This window comes from Lingula anatina, chromosome 2, assembly GCF_051362555.1.
Source record: "Lingula anatina isolate TDL-2025a chromosome 2, LinAna3.0, whole genome shotgun sequence".
NCBI lineage: Eukaryota > Metazoa > Brachiopoda > Lingulata > Lingulida > Lingulidae > Lingula > Lingula anatina.
In genome coordinates, this window is record NC_141768.1 from 42,919,802 (window position 1) to 42,934,551 (window position 14,750).

The 14,750-nt window shown below is 37.0% G+C and overlaps 1 protein-coding gene across 8 annotated transcripts in view; it reads left to right on the forward strand.

The window, feature by feature from the left end:
* The window catches only part of LOC106153350 (protein unc-79 homolog), a 43,119-nt gene that overhangs the window by 931 nt on the left and 27,438 nt on the right, over positions 1–14,750 (forward strand). For 6 of the 8 annotated variants that reach the window (XM_087003317.1, XM_087003316.1, XM_087003320.1 and 3 more), the window contains exons 2-26: positions 2,271–2,474; positions 2,708–2,828; positions 3,110–3,270; positions 3,621–3,791; positions 4,205–4,294; positions 4,573–4,758; positions 4,995–5,065; positions 5,200–5,355; positions 5,585–5,802; positions 6,334–6,523; positions 6,801–6,876; positions 7,030–7,067; positions 7,259–7,362; positions 7,683–7,770; positions 7,952–8,040; positions 8,152–8,275; positions 8,632–8,874; positions 9,127–9,415; positions 9,679–9,747; positions 10,746–10,870; positions 11,149–11,297; positions 11,754–11,911; positions 12,212–12,393; positions 12,716–12,917; positions 13,136–13,360. In XM_087003317.1, coding sequence (XP_086859443.1) covers positions 2,453–2,474; positions 2,708–2,828; positions 3,110–3,270; positions 3,621–3,791; positions 4,205–4,294; positions 4,573–4,758; positions 4,995–5,065; positions 5,200–5,355; positions 5,585–5,802; positions 6,334–6,523; positions 6,801–6,876; positions 7,030–7,067; positions 7,259–7,362; positions 7,683–7,770; positions 7,952–8,040; positions 8,152–8,275; positions 8,632–8,874; positions 9,127–9,415; positions 9,679–9,747; positions 10,746–10,870; positions 11,149–11,297; positions 11,754–11,911; positions 12,212–12,393; positions 12,716–12,917; positions 13,136–13,360 — 3,547 coding nt within the window. In that variant the 5' untranslated portion in view covers positions 2,271–2,452. The remainder of the gene's footprint in view (positions 1–2,270; positions 2,475–2,707; positions 2,829–3,109; positions 3,271–3,620; positions 3,792–4,204; positions 4,295–4,572; positions 4,759–4,994; positions 5,066–5,199; positions 5,356–5,584; positions 5,803–6,333; positions 6,524–6,800; positions 6,877–7,029; positions 7,068–7,258; positions 7,363–7,682; positions 7,771–7,951; positions 8,041–8,151; positions 8,276–8,631; positions 8,875–9,126; positions 9,416–9,678; positions 9,748–10,745; positions 10,871–11,148; positions 11,298–11,753; positions 11,912–12,211; positions 12,394–12,715; positions 12,918–13,135; positions 13,361–14,750) is intronic. The other 2 variants (XM_087003322.1, XM_087003318.1) reach the window with 2 other exon arrangements.

The window sequence follows — 14,750 nt, forward strand, 5'->3', positions numbered from 1 at the left end:
TCATCCATCTAACTGGAACTTCCTTTACCTCTTAATTAGAGGGTTAAATGGCATTCAATTTGTCTTGCTTGTATCGAAGGCACTCTCTATCTAAGCTTTACTCCAGTTATCTCAGGTAAAAATCTACCTGTGCGTTAGTTACAAAGCGCAGCTCCCGTAGACCTGGGGGTACTAGATAAAATCTGAACACCAGGTTTACCGAGGAGCTAGAGAAAGAAAGGAAGAATTTTTCCTGCACAACTTCATAGGAATTTTAACACGGACTTGATCCAGCTTAGACCTCCAAACTAACAGGGTGACATGGGCAATTTTCACAAACAAATCATAAAACTATATTTCAGTTAACCGCCTTTAAAATAAATATACCGTTCTGGGTAAATTAAAATAGTTATTAAATCGCAAGAATATTTTTGACTTAAATGATGATTTTATTATTAATGGAAATTAAGCTACTATATGAGGTACATTTGCTGTGATTACGCTGTCCTGTTATTACCTGGCTTGGGAATTGCAGCGGTGCATAATTAACAGGTTCTTGTAAACGAGCTTTTGGTCAACTACAATGCATTTAAAATGCATCAGCAATCAGTAAGTTTGCCAACTGATGACAGTTAATCTGAAAGACTACCAGCTCTTGATATGATCTAAACCACCTGAGGTGACCATGATCTAGAGCATCGCAACTATTGTCACCGAAGTTAGTAAGTAAGTCACAGAAGACCGTCACAGACAAAGAAAGATTGTCAACGAGAGCTGCAATTTTGGTGAATCCCACGGCAACACACCGAGGCATAACGAAAATTCCTCAACTCCGTTCAACACAATTTTCCTTAACTTCTCCGTCACCATGCAGCTCAGTTGAGTCTCATAGACCTTTATCGTGATTGTCGTCACAGTACCACGTGACCCAGATCTGTTGCTTAATTTTTGCATATTGAGGTGAGGTTTACTAAAACGCTTTTTTTCTACTAATAGATTGTTTTTATAATTTTTAAATGGCGGGGATCGATTAAAACATACCTCTAGTGTATAGATTGAGTGCTGTATCTTCAAAATTCGAGAAATGGATTTTTACATGAACATTGTCCTTTAATGCCTTCGATAGGTATATCAGAAAAATTTTCAAACTGATCAGAAAATTAAAATACTTATATCATCTGAAAGGTAATGCAAAAACCGGATGAAATCATTTGGAATTTTTTAAATATTCCTACAAGCAACAAAGATATTGAAGTTTTTTAACTGCAAAAATCCACCAAAAGTGTCCACACTTCTCAGCTCAAAACCTGTGCCCACTGACCAGCAGTGATCACTCAGGCGCAGCAGAGCACCCTGTGTGTCTTTGTGTGCTCAGCCTATTGTCTGGCTCACATAGCCTGTGACTAATCAGGGCAAAGCTATTTCCCTGTGGTAATTTTCACATCATGTAATATTGCGGATTAAATTAACTATACTTCGCAACCTTCAAATTTCATGATTTTTCTACATAATATAGCAAATTTCATAAACTTTGCTGGATATAAATTTCAAAAAGATGATACCAGCACTTAACTGAAATTTTTTATCATTTTGTAGAGGCAAAGCTTAAAACAAGCAGAACCGAAACTTGTCAAAGACTGCAACATGGGAAAATCACGTGACCGGATTTTACTCTTTGATTTACAACTTATTTAGTTAATGGCTTGTATTAGTTTTTTTACGCGGCGCTAAAAGAGAGATTTAAAAAAGGGGTTCCATAGGCGAACTGTCAGCAGACCGACTTCAGTTTTACACTTCACTGCCCGTGGACAGTTACGACTGTAGCGCCCCTAGCGGATTGTGATCTACCTACCTTCGACGCAAACTGTTGTGGGAAGGAGGGGGTACAGTACATGTACCAGGTGATATTAATCTAGAAGAATTCCAAAGAAAGCAAGGGCCTTGTCTCCTGAGTCCTGAGAATAAGTGGTTTTAAAGAAATGTACTAGTAGTATGTTCAAAGACCCAAATCTGAAGGTTGAAACATTGCAGTTTGAAAAAATATCTGGCTACCTGTAATTTTTTCCCCATAATATGCTGTCATCAGTTGATGTCAAAACAAACCAAAAAAAAAAAAAATTGAATCATTTGAATCTAATCAGTTATGGACCAACAATCATTTGGACCTTAAGACCACCTCTGTACACAGTTGTTTGTCATGACATTTCACATAATTTTCATTATACCAGTCAAGTGGTTTTCAAATTATTTCAGTCTTCCTTAATTGTTTTATGTGTGTAATTTCTTTACAGACCATTGAACATGAAGGTTTTTGCTGCTTGCACAGAAGTTTACATGTGGTTCCTGAACATGATCAGATTGGACAGAAATATGAAATAGTTTTGCCACAGTGATATGTATCTTACCTTCTGGTGCTGCTTAAGCAAAGCAAACTGAGTTTTTATTGGAAGGTGCTTTAACAGGAAACATCATCATGGGAACTAGAGCAGCTTCTTGTAAGTATTATAATTTTTTTAATCTATCAAATGTGTTTGCTTTAAAACTGTAATACATTTTTTCATTTGAGGAAGAATTGAACAAAAATTAAAAAAAAAAGATTTTAAGATGGTTGAAAAATATATTACGGAAAAGATTGAGGACAAAAACTACAGACTGTGAAGAAAGTAAAGAATTCAGTATGAACCAAAGGATGCCATGATTGAGATAGCTTTTAATGATTTCCTTCCAGTCACTGCCAAGATCCGTATTCTGAAGGACTATCAGTACCGGGTGGTGAACAACCTCCCCCCTGTGCCCACGGGGACTGATGTGGCCAATACACTCAAGTACTTCTCACAGGCTTTGCTAGGGTAAGAAGAAAGTCTGAGCTTGCTTTGCAAATTTCCGCTCCAGTTTTTATTGAAATATGATAACTGTTTCATATGACAGATATACTATTTTGTATTGAGTTATTGGATGGAGCCTACATTGACATAAGACAAAATTAGGTAAGTAAAAGAAAGATTGAAAGCTTCACAAATTCTACCCAAAACAGGTAGTATTAGATGGAACCTACATTGACATAATACAACATTATATTAGTTAAAGAAAGATTGAAGGTTAATGCAAATTCTATTTCACTTGTTTCCAGAGTTCTGAAGGAGGTACCCAGCATGCCCACTGAGATATTTGGTGCCAGGCAGAGAGATAGTATCCGGCTGTCTGTGTTTCCTAACCTGAACTACTCTGGCCTGTACTATGCTGTTATGACTGTCATTGACATTGTCCCTATGGTGCAGATTGGGCAGCTAGGTAAGGAAGAGACATATAGTGCAGATACGGCTTAAGAGATGGGGTTGGGGTAATATTGCACTGGTCAATATTAAGTCACTTAATATAGTGTATGTTCTGTTCTTTATGGTTACTTAAGCAATACGACTTCTATGGGAAAAATTTTAAAGATTATTGCATTTAGAAATATTTTGTATGCGTTTGTTCATTATTTCCTGTTTGCAAGTCTCCAAAGAACGTTCATGCAAATGATTGCCAAGATACTTTTAGGTATTGAAAATGTGTCATATAGTTATACAACTTCTTTTTGTCTTGCATACAGTTATTAAAGTATAATACACATAATTTGCTGTATTTGTTTATAACTCCAGCTTTGGCAGAGGCTACTCTCCATGTCCTGTGTTGCCTGGTCCCCTTCCTGGAGTACGACCTCCTGGACAGTCTGCCGTACACAGTGGCCTCCACACTGGCCTGCTTCCCAGCTAGCCTACAGAAAGAGACCATCTTGTTACTGTGCACTCACCTGTTGCCTCTGACCCTAGGTTAGTAAGCATCTTTGGGGGGGAGGGGGGTGTCAAGATCTTTTCCAAAACTTCAATGTCTTTTTCGCAGACATGAAGATAATACATACATGTCATGTTAAGGATGGACAGTGTTCAGTTACAAGCTGTTTAAGGATAGATGATAGGTGTTTGAATGCCATAATTTCAGAAACTGCTAAATGAGATGGGTTACATTAAAACAAGAATGATGGTGATATAACCATTGTTGTGTGTTTTCTGTTTGATGAAGAATGTTTGGTAATGTTAAAGAGTAATATTATGTATAAATACAGCAATACTTGTGGATCAATAGAGTTTAGAAAATTACTTAACTCAAAAGGTTAATGATGGCTACAATGTATCAAACTGTGTATGTTTTGTTCATGATGATCATGATTTGTTCCATACTTTAGGCCATGTTGGAATGCGTGACATGTGCACCTATGCTACAGACTCTGTGCCTGCAATAATTATGCTGGTTTTCCAGTACACAGATAAAGAAGGTAGGAGACAGCATAAGGGTCAGATTTAAAAACTTTATTAGACAAAACCAGTATGTTACTTTTGTAATGTACATCACTCATGGAAGCAATGTTTGTTAATTGTGTACATGATTAGACACATTCCATGTGCTTGCTTGAGACTAGTTTTGATCACAGCATATTTTGTATTTCTTGAGTTGTTTAAAATATAGTTTTAAGATTAAAGCATTTGCTCTCAACTAACATTCCAAACTACATGAACATGGAACATTTATGACATTGTGCCCAAAATATTTCAGACTACCACACCCAGCTGTTAGAATGTTTGATGAGTTTGAAGAAAGATATCTCCAAGGATTTACTGAATGTCATAGCCTATGGTCCCCCAGCCTCCAGAGCCCCTGCTGCTAATCTACTGTTCAGATACTGGCCCCAGATGAGTCCCAATACTAGGGAGAAAAAGGGAATAGTAACAAAAGTACCAGGTATTTTCTAATTTTTTATTCAGATATAGCATTTCATTGTATTACCATTAAGATTTGTGAGGAAAATTTATTTGAGCCAGATCAAAAATTAATACTTAATCATTGATAAATTTGGTCATTAATGTTTTTTTTTTTCAATGGATTGGTAGCACCCGAGTTGTGTTGTGTCTCAGATGTCTCTAAGATATTTGTTCTCAACTTGCAAATTTTATACATGTGTTATCGATATTCTTTAGCCACTAATCCATTCACATGCCAAAGGGAGCTGTGCCCCAATGCTAGAGCTGGACCTGCGCCTGCAATTAAGGTAAAAACAATTATCTAAAAATAAATTAAAAAAAAAAGACAGTCCAGTGTGTTATTTTGCAAGAAAATTTGCTTTTTAAGCCTTCTTAGCTGTTAAATCTCACTGTACATATTATGATTTCATTTTTCCCTCAGCTGTGTATCCACCCTGCAGTATCAGTGCAGTCAGGTCGACCTCCACCACTGTATATATGCCAGGACTGCATGGATATCCTAGCCAGGGAACACTCTGGGGATATACAGGATATGCTGCTGCCCATGGAACAGGTGTCCTCTGTCTGTGAAAACAAGGTATAGTTGATGAAAAATAATGTTTAGGGCAATGTTTAAGAATCTTACTGGCCTGAGGGTGAAGCAGTATTTTGCCATAATAGACAAGATAGCTAATGAAAAAGTCTTCAACTGCCAGTGGATTTTTTTAACATTAAATGCCTTGATGATATTGTATTTTAATTAACATTAATTTATTTTATCCCTCTAATGAATTTAATAATTTCAAATTTCCAACCTTTCCTTGCAGAATTGTGCTTCAAATGAAAACCTTGCCGTGTGTACCTGCTTCCACCTAGCATGTGCCAGTTACAACGGGAACCGACCCATACGCTTCTGTGCCAGTTGCCATGTCAACAGGCATTACAACAAGGATGGACAGCACCATGTTGTCCAGAGCACACTGCCCAACATATGGGGCACCTCTGACCAGGAACTGCAACATTATATGGTGGAGGCCATTGTCAGGTAGGTTAAGGTCAATTACAGTTGATTTAAGGTCAACAGCAGTTGAGTTAAGGTCAACAACATTTGATGGTTTTGGTTTGAAAAGAAAAAAGACCCATAGGCTTTGAAGGATTTGATTTTGATGATTAATTGGGGATTGTGAAAGCTGTCGCCCCGAGACATTTAAATGTTCACACCATGGCAGCTGTTTTATCTTCAATTTTGCTTCAGGAGACATGCCTAATTTTATGGATACTAATTTGTTATTACATGAATTAAATTGAATTGTCCTTCAAGATAATTATTTGTTTATTCATTTAATTTTTGACAAAACTAATTTCTCATTGAAAACTTTTCTGTGTATGAGCCATGATGAGAAAAATAGTAACTTCTTTGAAAAATCTCGCTTTATAATATTTAATTTAGTTATGTGTCTTCTGCTATTTCAAACTCTTGATATTTGATAACACACTTCAAAATATTAATTGCCTAAATAACATATCATTTGTACAAACTGGAATTACTACTTCTATTCATGGATGTCTTTTCCAGTTTGTTAAAAGAGGCTCAGCCACCAGAAGAGAAGAAAGTTCTAGAGGCCAGTGGCACCCACGTCCATGCTTCCTGGGGTGACATACGGGAGAATGGGGCTGAGAACAACAATGATGACAGGAAGATACTTAGTAGATATGGTATCTGGCTGCTGGTGGAGTTCTGTAAACCTAAGGAAGAATTACCCATAGTATGTAACTTTTGTGTACTTTTAAGCTTTTGGTGATCAGAATAAAAATTATTTTGAGTAATAGGTATTGAAAAAGAAATGGTGCTAAGTGTATTGTAACCTTTTGTTTTCTTTCTCCCTCCCTCTCTTCTTCTCTGTGTATTTTGATTTTATCACTTATTTAATAGATTTATTTATTATACATCATGTCCTATTTTGATGCTTTTGCCAAACGCAGTGATGGTAATAATGATTCTTAGTGTTAATATTGATATAATACAATGAGAATTCTCTTCAGGAACTGCTGGCCAGGCTCCTGGGTATGCTGTTCCAGTGGTTTAAAGACACAACTAACCAAGGCATGGGAGGGATAGGTAGAGTTTGTCATCTCAAGTATACTGCAATATTTAAAGTTCTCAATTAAATACTGTTGGTATGAAAATTCTTTGTTTGAGATGAAAATTCTTTGTTTAAGATATCATTTAATATTATCATTATAATGGCTTTGTGTTATTTTGCTTTTATAGATGGAGTGGGCAGTGCCTTGGAAAAGCTTAAAGCTGAGGTAAAACCCAATGGCATTTAAAAAAAAAATGACACTCATATATGTTCTAGTCTCCCTTGTATTCTAGCTTTGATGTTAGAAAAGTGATATATTTTAAAAGTTGATTAGAGTATGAAATTTGGCACAAAAAATGATGACAAATGCAAATTTATCATAAAATGTATCTACTTTTTCACAATTTTTTGTTTCAGTACATTTACAACTGGCTTCAGTTGGTGAACAAGAGCCACTTTGAGATCATGCTGTCATGTCTTCTACCTCATCCTGTGGAATATGCCAGAGTGGGAGGTCCATGGTAAGTCACCCTGGAAATGTACTGCTGTTATCTGTTATCTATATCTATTCTATTTCAAATATCGCTCAGCGTGTAGTAAAGGAAATAGTGGAATTCAGTGAAATTTATACTGGTTTATTACTTTCATGAATTTTCCCTGTGGCACTAGGTTGTCATGTACAGCAGTGGCATTACATTACCTTTCTATTAAATCTATTAAAGCTGATAGGTTTTTAAAAGAAAGGTCCATGCTCCTTTCTACCAAAGGATTAAACCATTCTGAGATCAGTGTATTAAGGCAATTCTATTTTAAAATATATTGTTTAATCACCACTTCCTAGGGACACTCTGGCTAACAGGACCACTCTGATTAAGGAAGGATTGAACAAACTATTCTGCTTAGTGCCATATGACCTTGTGACCTATGAGGTAAGTGATTAGCTCATTTGAAATTCAGATTCTGACGTGAGCAGGTCACCTGTGAGGTTCGTTATTCTTGAACCCTCCCTCATTGAATTAAAAAATAAAGCAAGTGGATAAATATTAAATGGAATTTTGACACCAGAAATGTCATACACAATGAACATGCACACTCTCTTTCACTCTACAGGTGTGGGACTACATCATGCCGTACTGGCTGGAGTCCATCAGGACAGAGGTGCCGAGAGATGAGCTACAGGAGCTCAAAATACTACTCAAGTAAGTTGTAACTCTTGCTTTGATTCCTATTTAGCCCTATATCTGTGTCTGTACTTTGTATTTATTATTAGGTCATATGATCAGTAACTCATTGGTGCCTTTCATTTTCAGTAAAATGTTTGATATATTAATGGGACCGTTGCCCTTATTGGTGGACAAGATGTACCACTTTGTCTGGGAGAGGTTTGAGGACCCAGACCCCTCTGTTCAAGAACAGGCTTTACAGTGGTTACAGGTAAGCAATCCATGAGATAACAGTAAACTCACCTCTATCATGAGCATGCCTGTACCATTTCTAGCAATCTCTAAAACAAGAGGTGCAGTTAAATGTGTCTTGATTCAGCATAAATGTGAAAATACTGAGCACAATTCTCTGTGCTTTACTTCATGAATAAAATGATTTCTGACTTCCATTTAATTGTAATAAAACAAATAATAAATAACTTTTTCACCTTGCCATGAAGGAAAAAACAAATGAAATAAATATGTATGCATTATAAAATAAAATGGTGAAAGGGTTTCACTTTTACTTGAATTACAGTCTAAATTTAATTAAGTTATGTAAATATTTCACACATATCTCTTCACCAGATCCTGTCATCTCTGGAGATTGTGGTCCCAATATCCCTGGTGATTAGTATGCTGAAGACGGCTACCAGTTCTATCAGTATGACCCCCATCTTCCACCACCCTCCCTCCCGCTGTGGCTCCAGGCAGGGGTCACCCACACTGTCACATAAGGGGGTGGCCTATGTGGCCCCTGAGGATTTCAATGAGACCAGAGTGATCAGTGTGTCTTGCTATATTCTGATGCTGGATGTCATGTTGAAACAAGTTAGTGCTTACTTTATCTTTCTTTGAGTAGAGCTAATAATTATTACTGGGCTAACTCTGAGATTTTATTTATTTATTTTTGCAGCCAAAGGAACCGTATCTATATAAAACTTGAACTAATCCTAAGGTAAACCTGGTGAAAAATAGTTAAATATTTCCTATCAAAATGCTGACTTTAATATTGAGGTGAACAGGATAGTTTTGTCATATTTTGGCCACTTTATTAGATGTGCTATAACTTTTAACTTTTAGATTGAGCTGAACAGGACACATCCCCATGTAGGAGTGAATGAGAACACCAACAAGGACATGATGACCCAGTTAGTGGTGATGCTGAAGTCCCCCTGGGGTGGCACTCACACCTGCAGTGAAGAGGAACCTTGCAGTGGCTGTGAGAGCTGTGAGCTGTATACTGTCTGGTACCAGCTGGCTTGCAACGTCCTCAAACACATCTCAGCCAAAAATGAGATTCAGCTGCCTAAGAAAGAATTGCCTAGGATTGAGGAGATTCAGAAAAGAGGAGGGTCTCATCATAGACAAGGTGTGTAGAATGTTTAAATGGTATTTAGATTATATAGTATGAGCTTTCTACCTATGGGGTAATTGGTAGGTGAGAATGAGGATGGCTGTTGATGCTGTTTGCATCTTTCAGAGAGGCTGAATAGACACTCACAATTCACCTTCCAGATCTGTAAATCTAGATTAATTTCCCTAGATTTTATTTTTAAAGCATATTCATTTGTTTTAGAAATTGTTCTTCAATACTTAAGTGTTTGATGTTTGTTTGCTTTTTTGCTTATTCAGAGGAAAATTTAAAGATATACCAATCTAGAGGGATTAACACAAAACATAGGAAAAGTGCGGGAAAAGAAGGTATTGGACTTAACACCAGTGTCCAGTATAGTATTTAACCATCAATTATACATACATAATTTTGTACATCACATTGTTTTGACTATCTGCTTACAGTGTTGTCCAGTTGACCCTGTTTACCGCTACTTTCTCAGCATAAATAACTTATAAACTTTTTTACTTCATCTCTTTCTAACAGGTCTGTCTTACATTTAGCACTACTGCAAGTAGGAGCTACTTTTCCAGCATATTGTCTTTGCTTACATAGATATTTCAATATTATATTTCACCCACCTGCTTTGCTTTGATAAATTATAACTCCTGTGAAATAATTCCAAGTCAATTTTTGTTTTTATAACCATGGATATTGTGAAGTGATTGGTGTCTGATTTGTCTAATTACAATTTCAGTTTACTTTTAATATATTTCAATATTTATTTTTTTTGATACTTTGATATTACTTTTCTTTGTTTAATCTTATTAATACCAATGGATATCAGTTTGGAGATTCAAAGGGTTTGTATCTTATTAAACTTATTAAAAACTGTTTTAATCACTAAATATTTGAAATTATTTTATGTGTAAAACTTCGCTGTGTATGTTATGTTGTCCTGAAATGTGTAATTGAGTTGTATAAATAAGATAACAAACTTGTTCGAATTCATTTATTATCCACATGTCCAGTTTTACTGTCAAATTGTTGAAAAGTTAATTGTTATTTGTTGTGTAGTGTATAAGAATTGATGTAATGCCAATGATACCAGACTTTGATTATATAATTACAATTATAATTATATAATCATAAAATGCAGGGCAAAAAAGAAGAAGTGACATCCCTATGTTGGTATAAACGTCCATGTGCCAGTGTAGGATACTTGTAGATTTACTATTTTAGTGGCAGCTGTCTTCCAGGTTGATTAGCTGTGAAAGTAAGGCATATGCAGCTTGACTTAAGTTTATTAATGGCCCTATTTCTCTGTTTGTCAATCATTACATAAGTTTCTTTAATCTGCGACTAGATAATCTCGCCAAGTTGATGGAGCGCAAGTTGACCAAGTCCATGTCAGAGCCACCAGAACCCGAGTATGAGCTGAAGGAAGAAGAGCTTCCTCCACATCTTCAGTTGTTACATGCTTTACTGAAGGTAAGGAGACCAACTTGAAATTGAACTTTGCTTTACCTTGTTACTTCCCAATTTGTTTGCTCTGCATCTGGCCTGTAAATAGTATTAATTTTAGTGTATTGATTGTGGGTTTTTGATAAAGTCATTGTTATATTTTGCAATTGCATGAATAAATTTTTGTAAACATATTTCTGAAATTTAATGCTCTTAATTTTCATGGAAGTAAATGCATCATGTACTTCTGACTCCGTTCAAGGAGGAGTTTGAATGCAAATGTATCATCTTGTTTATGCATCCAGGAGCTGTACACACAGACAGATGCTGATGTGTTGTTCTATGTCCTGAAAGCGTTAAGATACCTGTGTCTCCATGCTGAGTGCCTGAACCTGGCCCTTAAAGACAATGAGGAGTATGTGAAGTACTGTCTGAAGAAGTTTCTGATAATTGAGTGAGTGTGACTTAAATTTTGGTGAATGATATTTATTTGGTAATATGGAAGATTTTCCTAAAAGTTGAAAAGATTTTGATTTGCTGCTTGCTTGTTAGTCCAAAAAGACTTTTCTCTGTCAGCATGTTCTTAAAATTAAATAAATTTTCACTTTATGATTAGACTAGAATTTTCAATTGGATTTGTTTTTATATTGGTTTACATAAAAATTATAAAGATTTTTCACAAAACATATTCACATGCATGCTCTCTCTCTCTCTCTCTCTCTCTCTCTCTCTCTCTCTCTCTCTCTCTCTCTCTCTCTCTCTCTCTCTCTCTCTCTCTCTCTCTCTCTCTCTCTCTCTCTCTCTCTCTCTCTCTCTCTCTCTCTCTCACACACACACACACACACACACACACACACACACACACACACACACACACTATATTTTATGTAGACTTTCTTTAAATTTTCAGGCTATGGAAAATCTTACAGGCAGAGCACTCCCAGTTGGCCTCTATTTGTGTTCCCATACTCCTCCACTGCCTGACTCTCCCCACTGGCTCTGACATCATGTGGCGTATTGTGGAACAGGATTTCCAGAACGAAGACTGGCGAGCAAGATTCTCTGCAGGTACTGAAATTATAGCTACAATTGTTTTTGGCTTCAGTTTCAGACCTGGAGGTGAGCTTCTCTATTTTCAAATTTTCATGCTGCCATGCACGGGATATGAGGCTGAAAATAAAATTATACAGTAGGATTTCTTCAATTTATTGATTCAGAATCTTCCTACCAAATTTTTTGAGACAAGAAATATGATTTATCGAGTATAGAGACTACTTGCCCAGTAATGTCAGCTGTATGAGATGAGTTATTTCGTAGATATCAGCAAACCTGCACAAATGACCAATTTTACTCTTATTTTGTATTCAGTGGAAAAGGTGTCGGTGTTGCTACGCTATGTCCGGTGTGAGACCGTGAAGGAAAACCAGGTCCTGTTGACCACCCTGGCCCACGCCTTCTGTCACCTGATTGAGTCCCTGAATGACATCAACTGCATGGTGGCACAGAAAACTAAGTTTTACCTGGAGACACAGAAGAAGAGCTCCATTAAGGTGAAGGGCCACAGATTATGCATGTGTGTGCATGTGCACATGCACACATGCAAACAAGACAGAGAGAGAAACCAGCTCAAGAGTACTAAAAACATAATATAGTCCTAATAAATCAAATATTTTTAATGACGCAGTGCATAAAGATTAAATAGATTAAATATATGTGTATCCTTTTCATATAATTTTATATTTATTAATACCTTGTATACATGTGTATCCTCTTATAAAAATGGAACAATCTGGTACTCTGTCATTATATTGCTGAAGCTAAATGATGCAAAAAGTCATAATAGGATTATTAAGTGTTTTTCTCTTATTTCAGTGTTTGTGTATGTGCCTGGAGTTCCAGTTTGACTCAGTGATCAATGATCGCACCATGATACTGCAGAGAATGCAGATCTTGTCCAATGTGCTGCCTGACCTGGGAATCCTGAGCTGGGAGTTCTTCCTTCATCGCTTTGATGCTCTCTCTCTGGAGGCCCAGATTGATCTGGAGAGCAGTGGGGACATATCACACCCAACAGGTGCCCTGTCTGGAGTCACATTATTTTATATTATCATGCATATCTGGGCACAGATAAACTGAAGAAAATAATATTTCTTTTAGGGCTGAAAATTTAGAAAATTCATCTTATTTTTGGGTATTTTTGGAATGTCTTGACATATTGTCTTAAAAGAAATCATCTTGAGATTAAATAGCTATCATATTTATTAGTAAAAAGAATTGTTTTCTTTATTGTAGATCTGGTGAGCAGTGACAGAGAAAGTGAGCATTTCTTACAGAAGTTGAACAGAGCCAGGTTTGCGCTGGCCAGGACCGACAGTGTGAGATCTGTCAGTGCCAGTCTCTATGGCAACAAGCCGCCATTCAGGAAGGCATCCTCCATGCCTTTGTACGGAACCCCCCGGCCAGGTGTGTCTCCTTCTAATCGGGGAACCTCTGTTTCTATGTCAGCCTCTCCTAAAGGTACTTTGCTTTCACTGTGTTCATTTGCTCTGGATGATGTGAGGGTGTGGATCTTTATGGGTGCCTCTGCATACATGTAGCAATCTGCTTGGAATGTGGACATATTTGAAATGATAAAAAATACCTTTGACAAGTATTGCAGTTGTTTTTCCATTTTAAAGTTTGTTGCTAGTTCAGTTACATCATATGTGAGATAGAATATGTCAGTACTTATTCCAATTTTTGCATTGAATGTCAAGATAACGGTTGGCTACCACTGAAATTGTAAGATATTTACAACAAGAAGCTTTAACTTTTCCAAGACCCATTACATGGCACTATTTAATTAATGAAACTAAAAAGTAAACTGTGACAAATATGTGAAGGTTTTTTTCACTAATGAGAGGTGTTTGATGCAATTGTTAAACCTTTTTTGCAAAGTCACTTTTTCATGTTCCAAGCAGTTTGTTCTTTTTGTACTTGATGGACTATTGGAACTTTATTACTTGTTGAATGGCAAGCAGTTAAGCAACTTATCTGTAAAAATTTATAATGTAGGTAGCTAGGAAAAGTTAAAGGTATCCTCTCTGGGATTTTCTCTTTGTTAAATTTTCCTAAAGAAAAAAGCAATGTTCTCCTACTCCCTGATCATAATTCAACCCCTACCTGCAATTGGAGGGGATGTTTTGGTACCACTTTTAAGCAGTTTTTAAATGTCTCGGGAATCATTAGTACCACCAGCGTGTACGCTGGCGGTACTCATGGTTTTAGTCCCGACCCGTCTCGTACAGCTCCGCCGGCTCCTGCGGCTCCTGCGGCTCCTGCGGCTCCTGCTGTTCCGCCGGCTCATGCGGCTCCTGCGGCTCCGCAGGATGGCGTGGGATACAAGTCACCGTTACCGCTTCTCCTCCTAGACCGCAAGGACCTGTGTCCCCATCTCTTGGATTTTGGTCACATATAATCTCAACTTGAACCCCCTGGGTTTTTTGTCTCAGTCGGTGCATTGGCCTGGGCATGGCACTCGTTATAACGCACCCTTGTCAAAATTTTTGAAAATTCAATGCTAAATATCTCCCATACTGAAGGAATTATGTGAAAAATTTCTACAGATGGCTGACCGAAAGTCATATGTGGAGATTTCAAATATGCCCTTGGATTTGACCTTTGACCTTTATTTCAAGGTCAAACGGGCCAAAATTTTCTAAAAATGGGATTTTTTTGCAAAAAAATTATTATTTTATGCCGATTTTCAGAAACTTCACAGATCTAACTTATAATATTATGGACAGGTGTTACCCTTAGGGTCTTCTTTCATCTTCGTGATTTTGGGGTCAATCGGTGCATTTTCACGGGCGTAGCGGCCATTAGATGCCAAAACTGAAAACTCTCTCAAATTCTGGAACTGTTAATG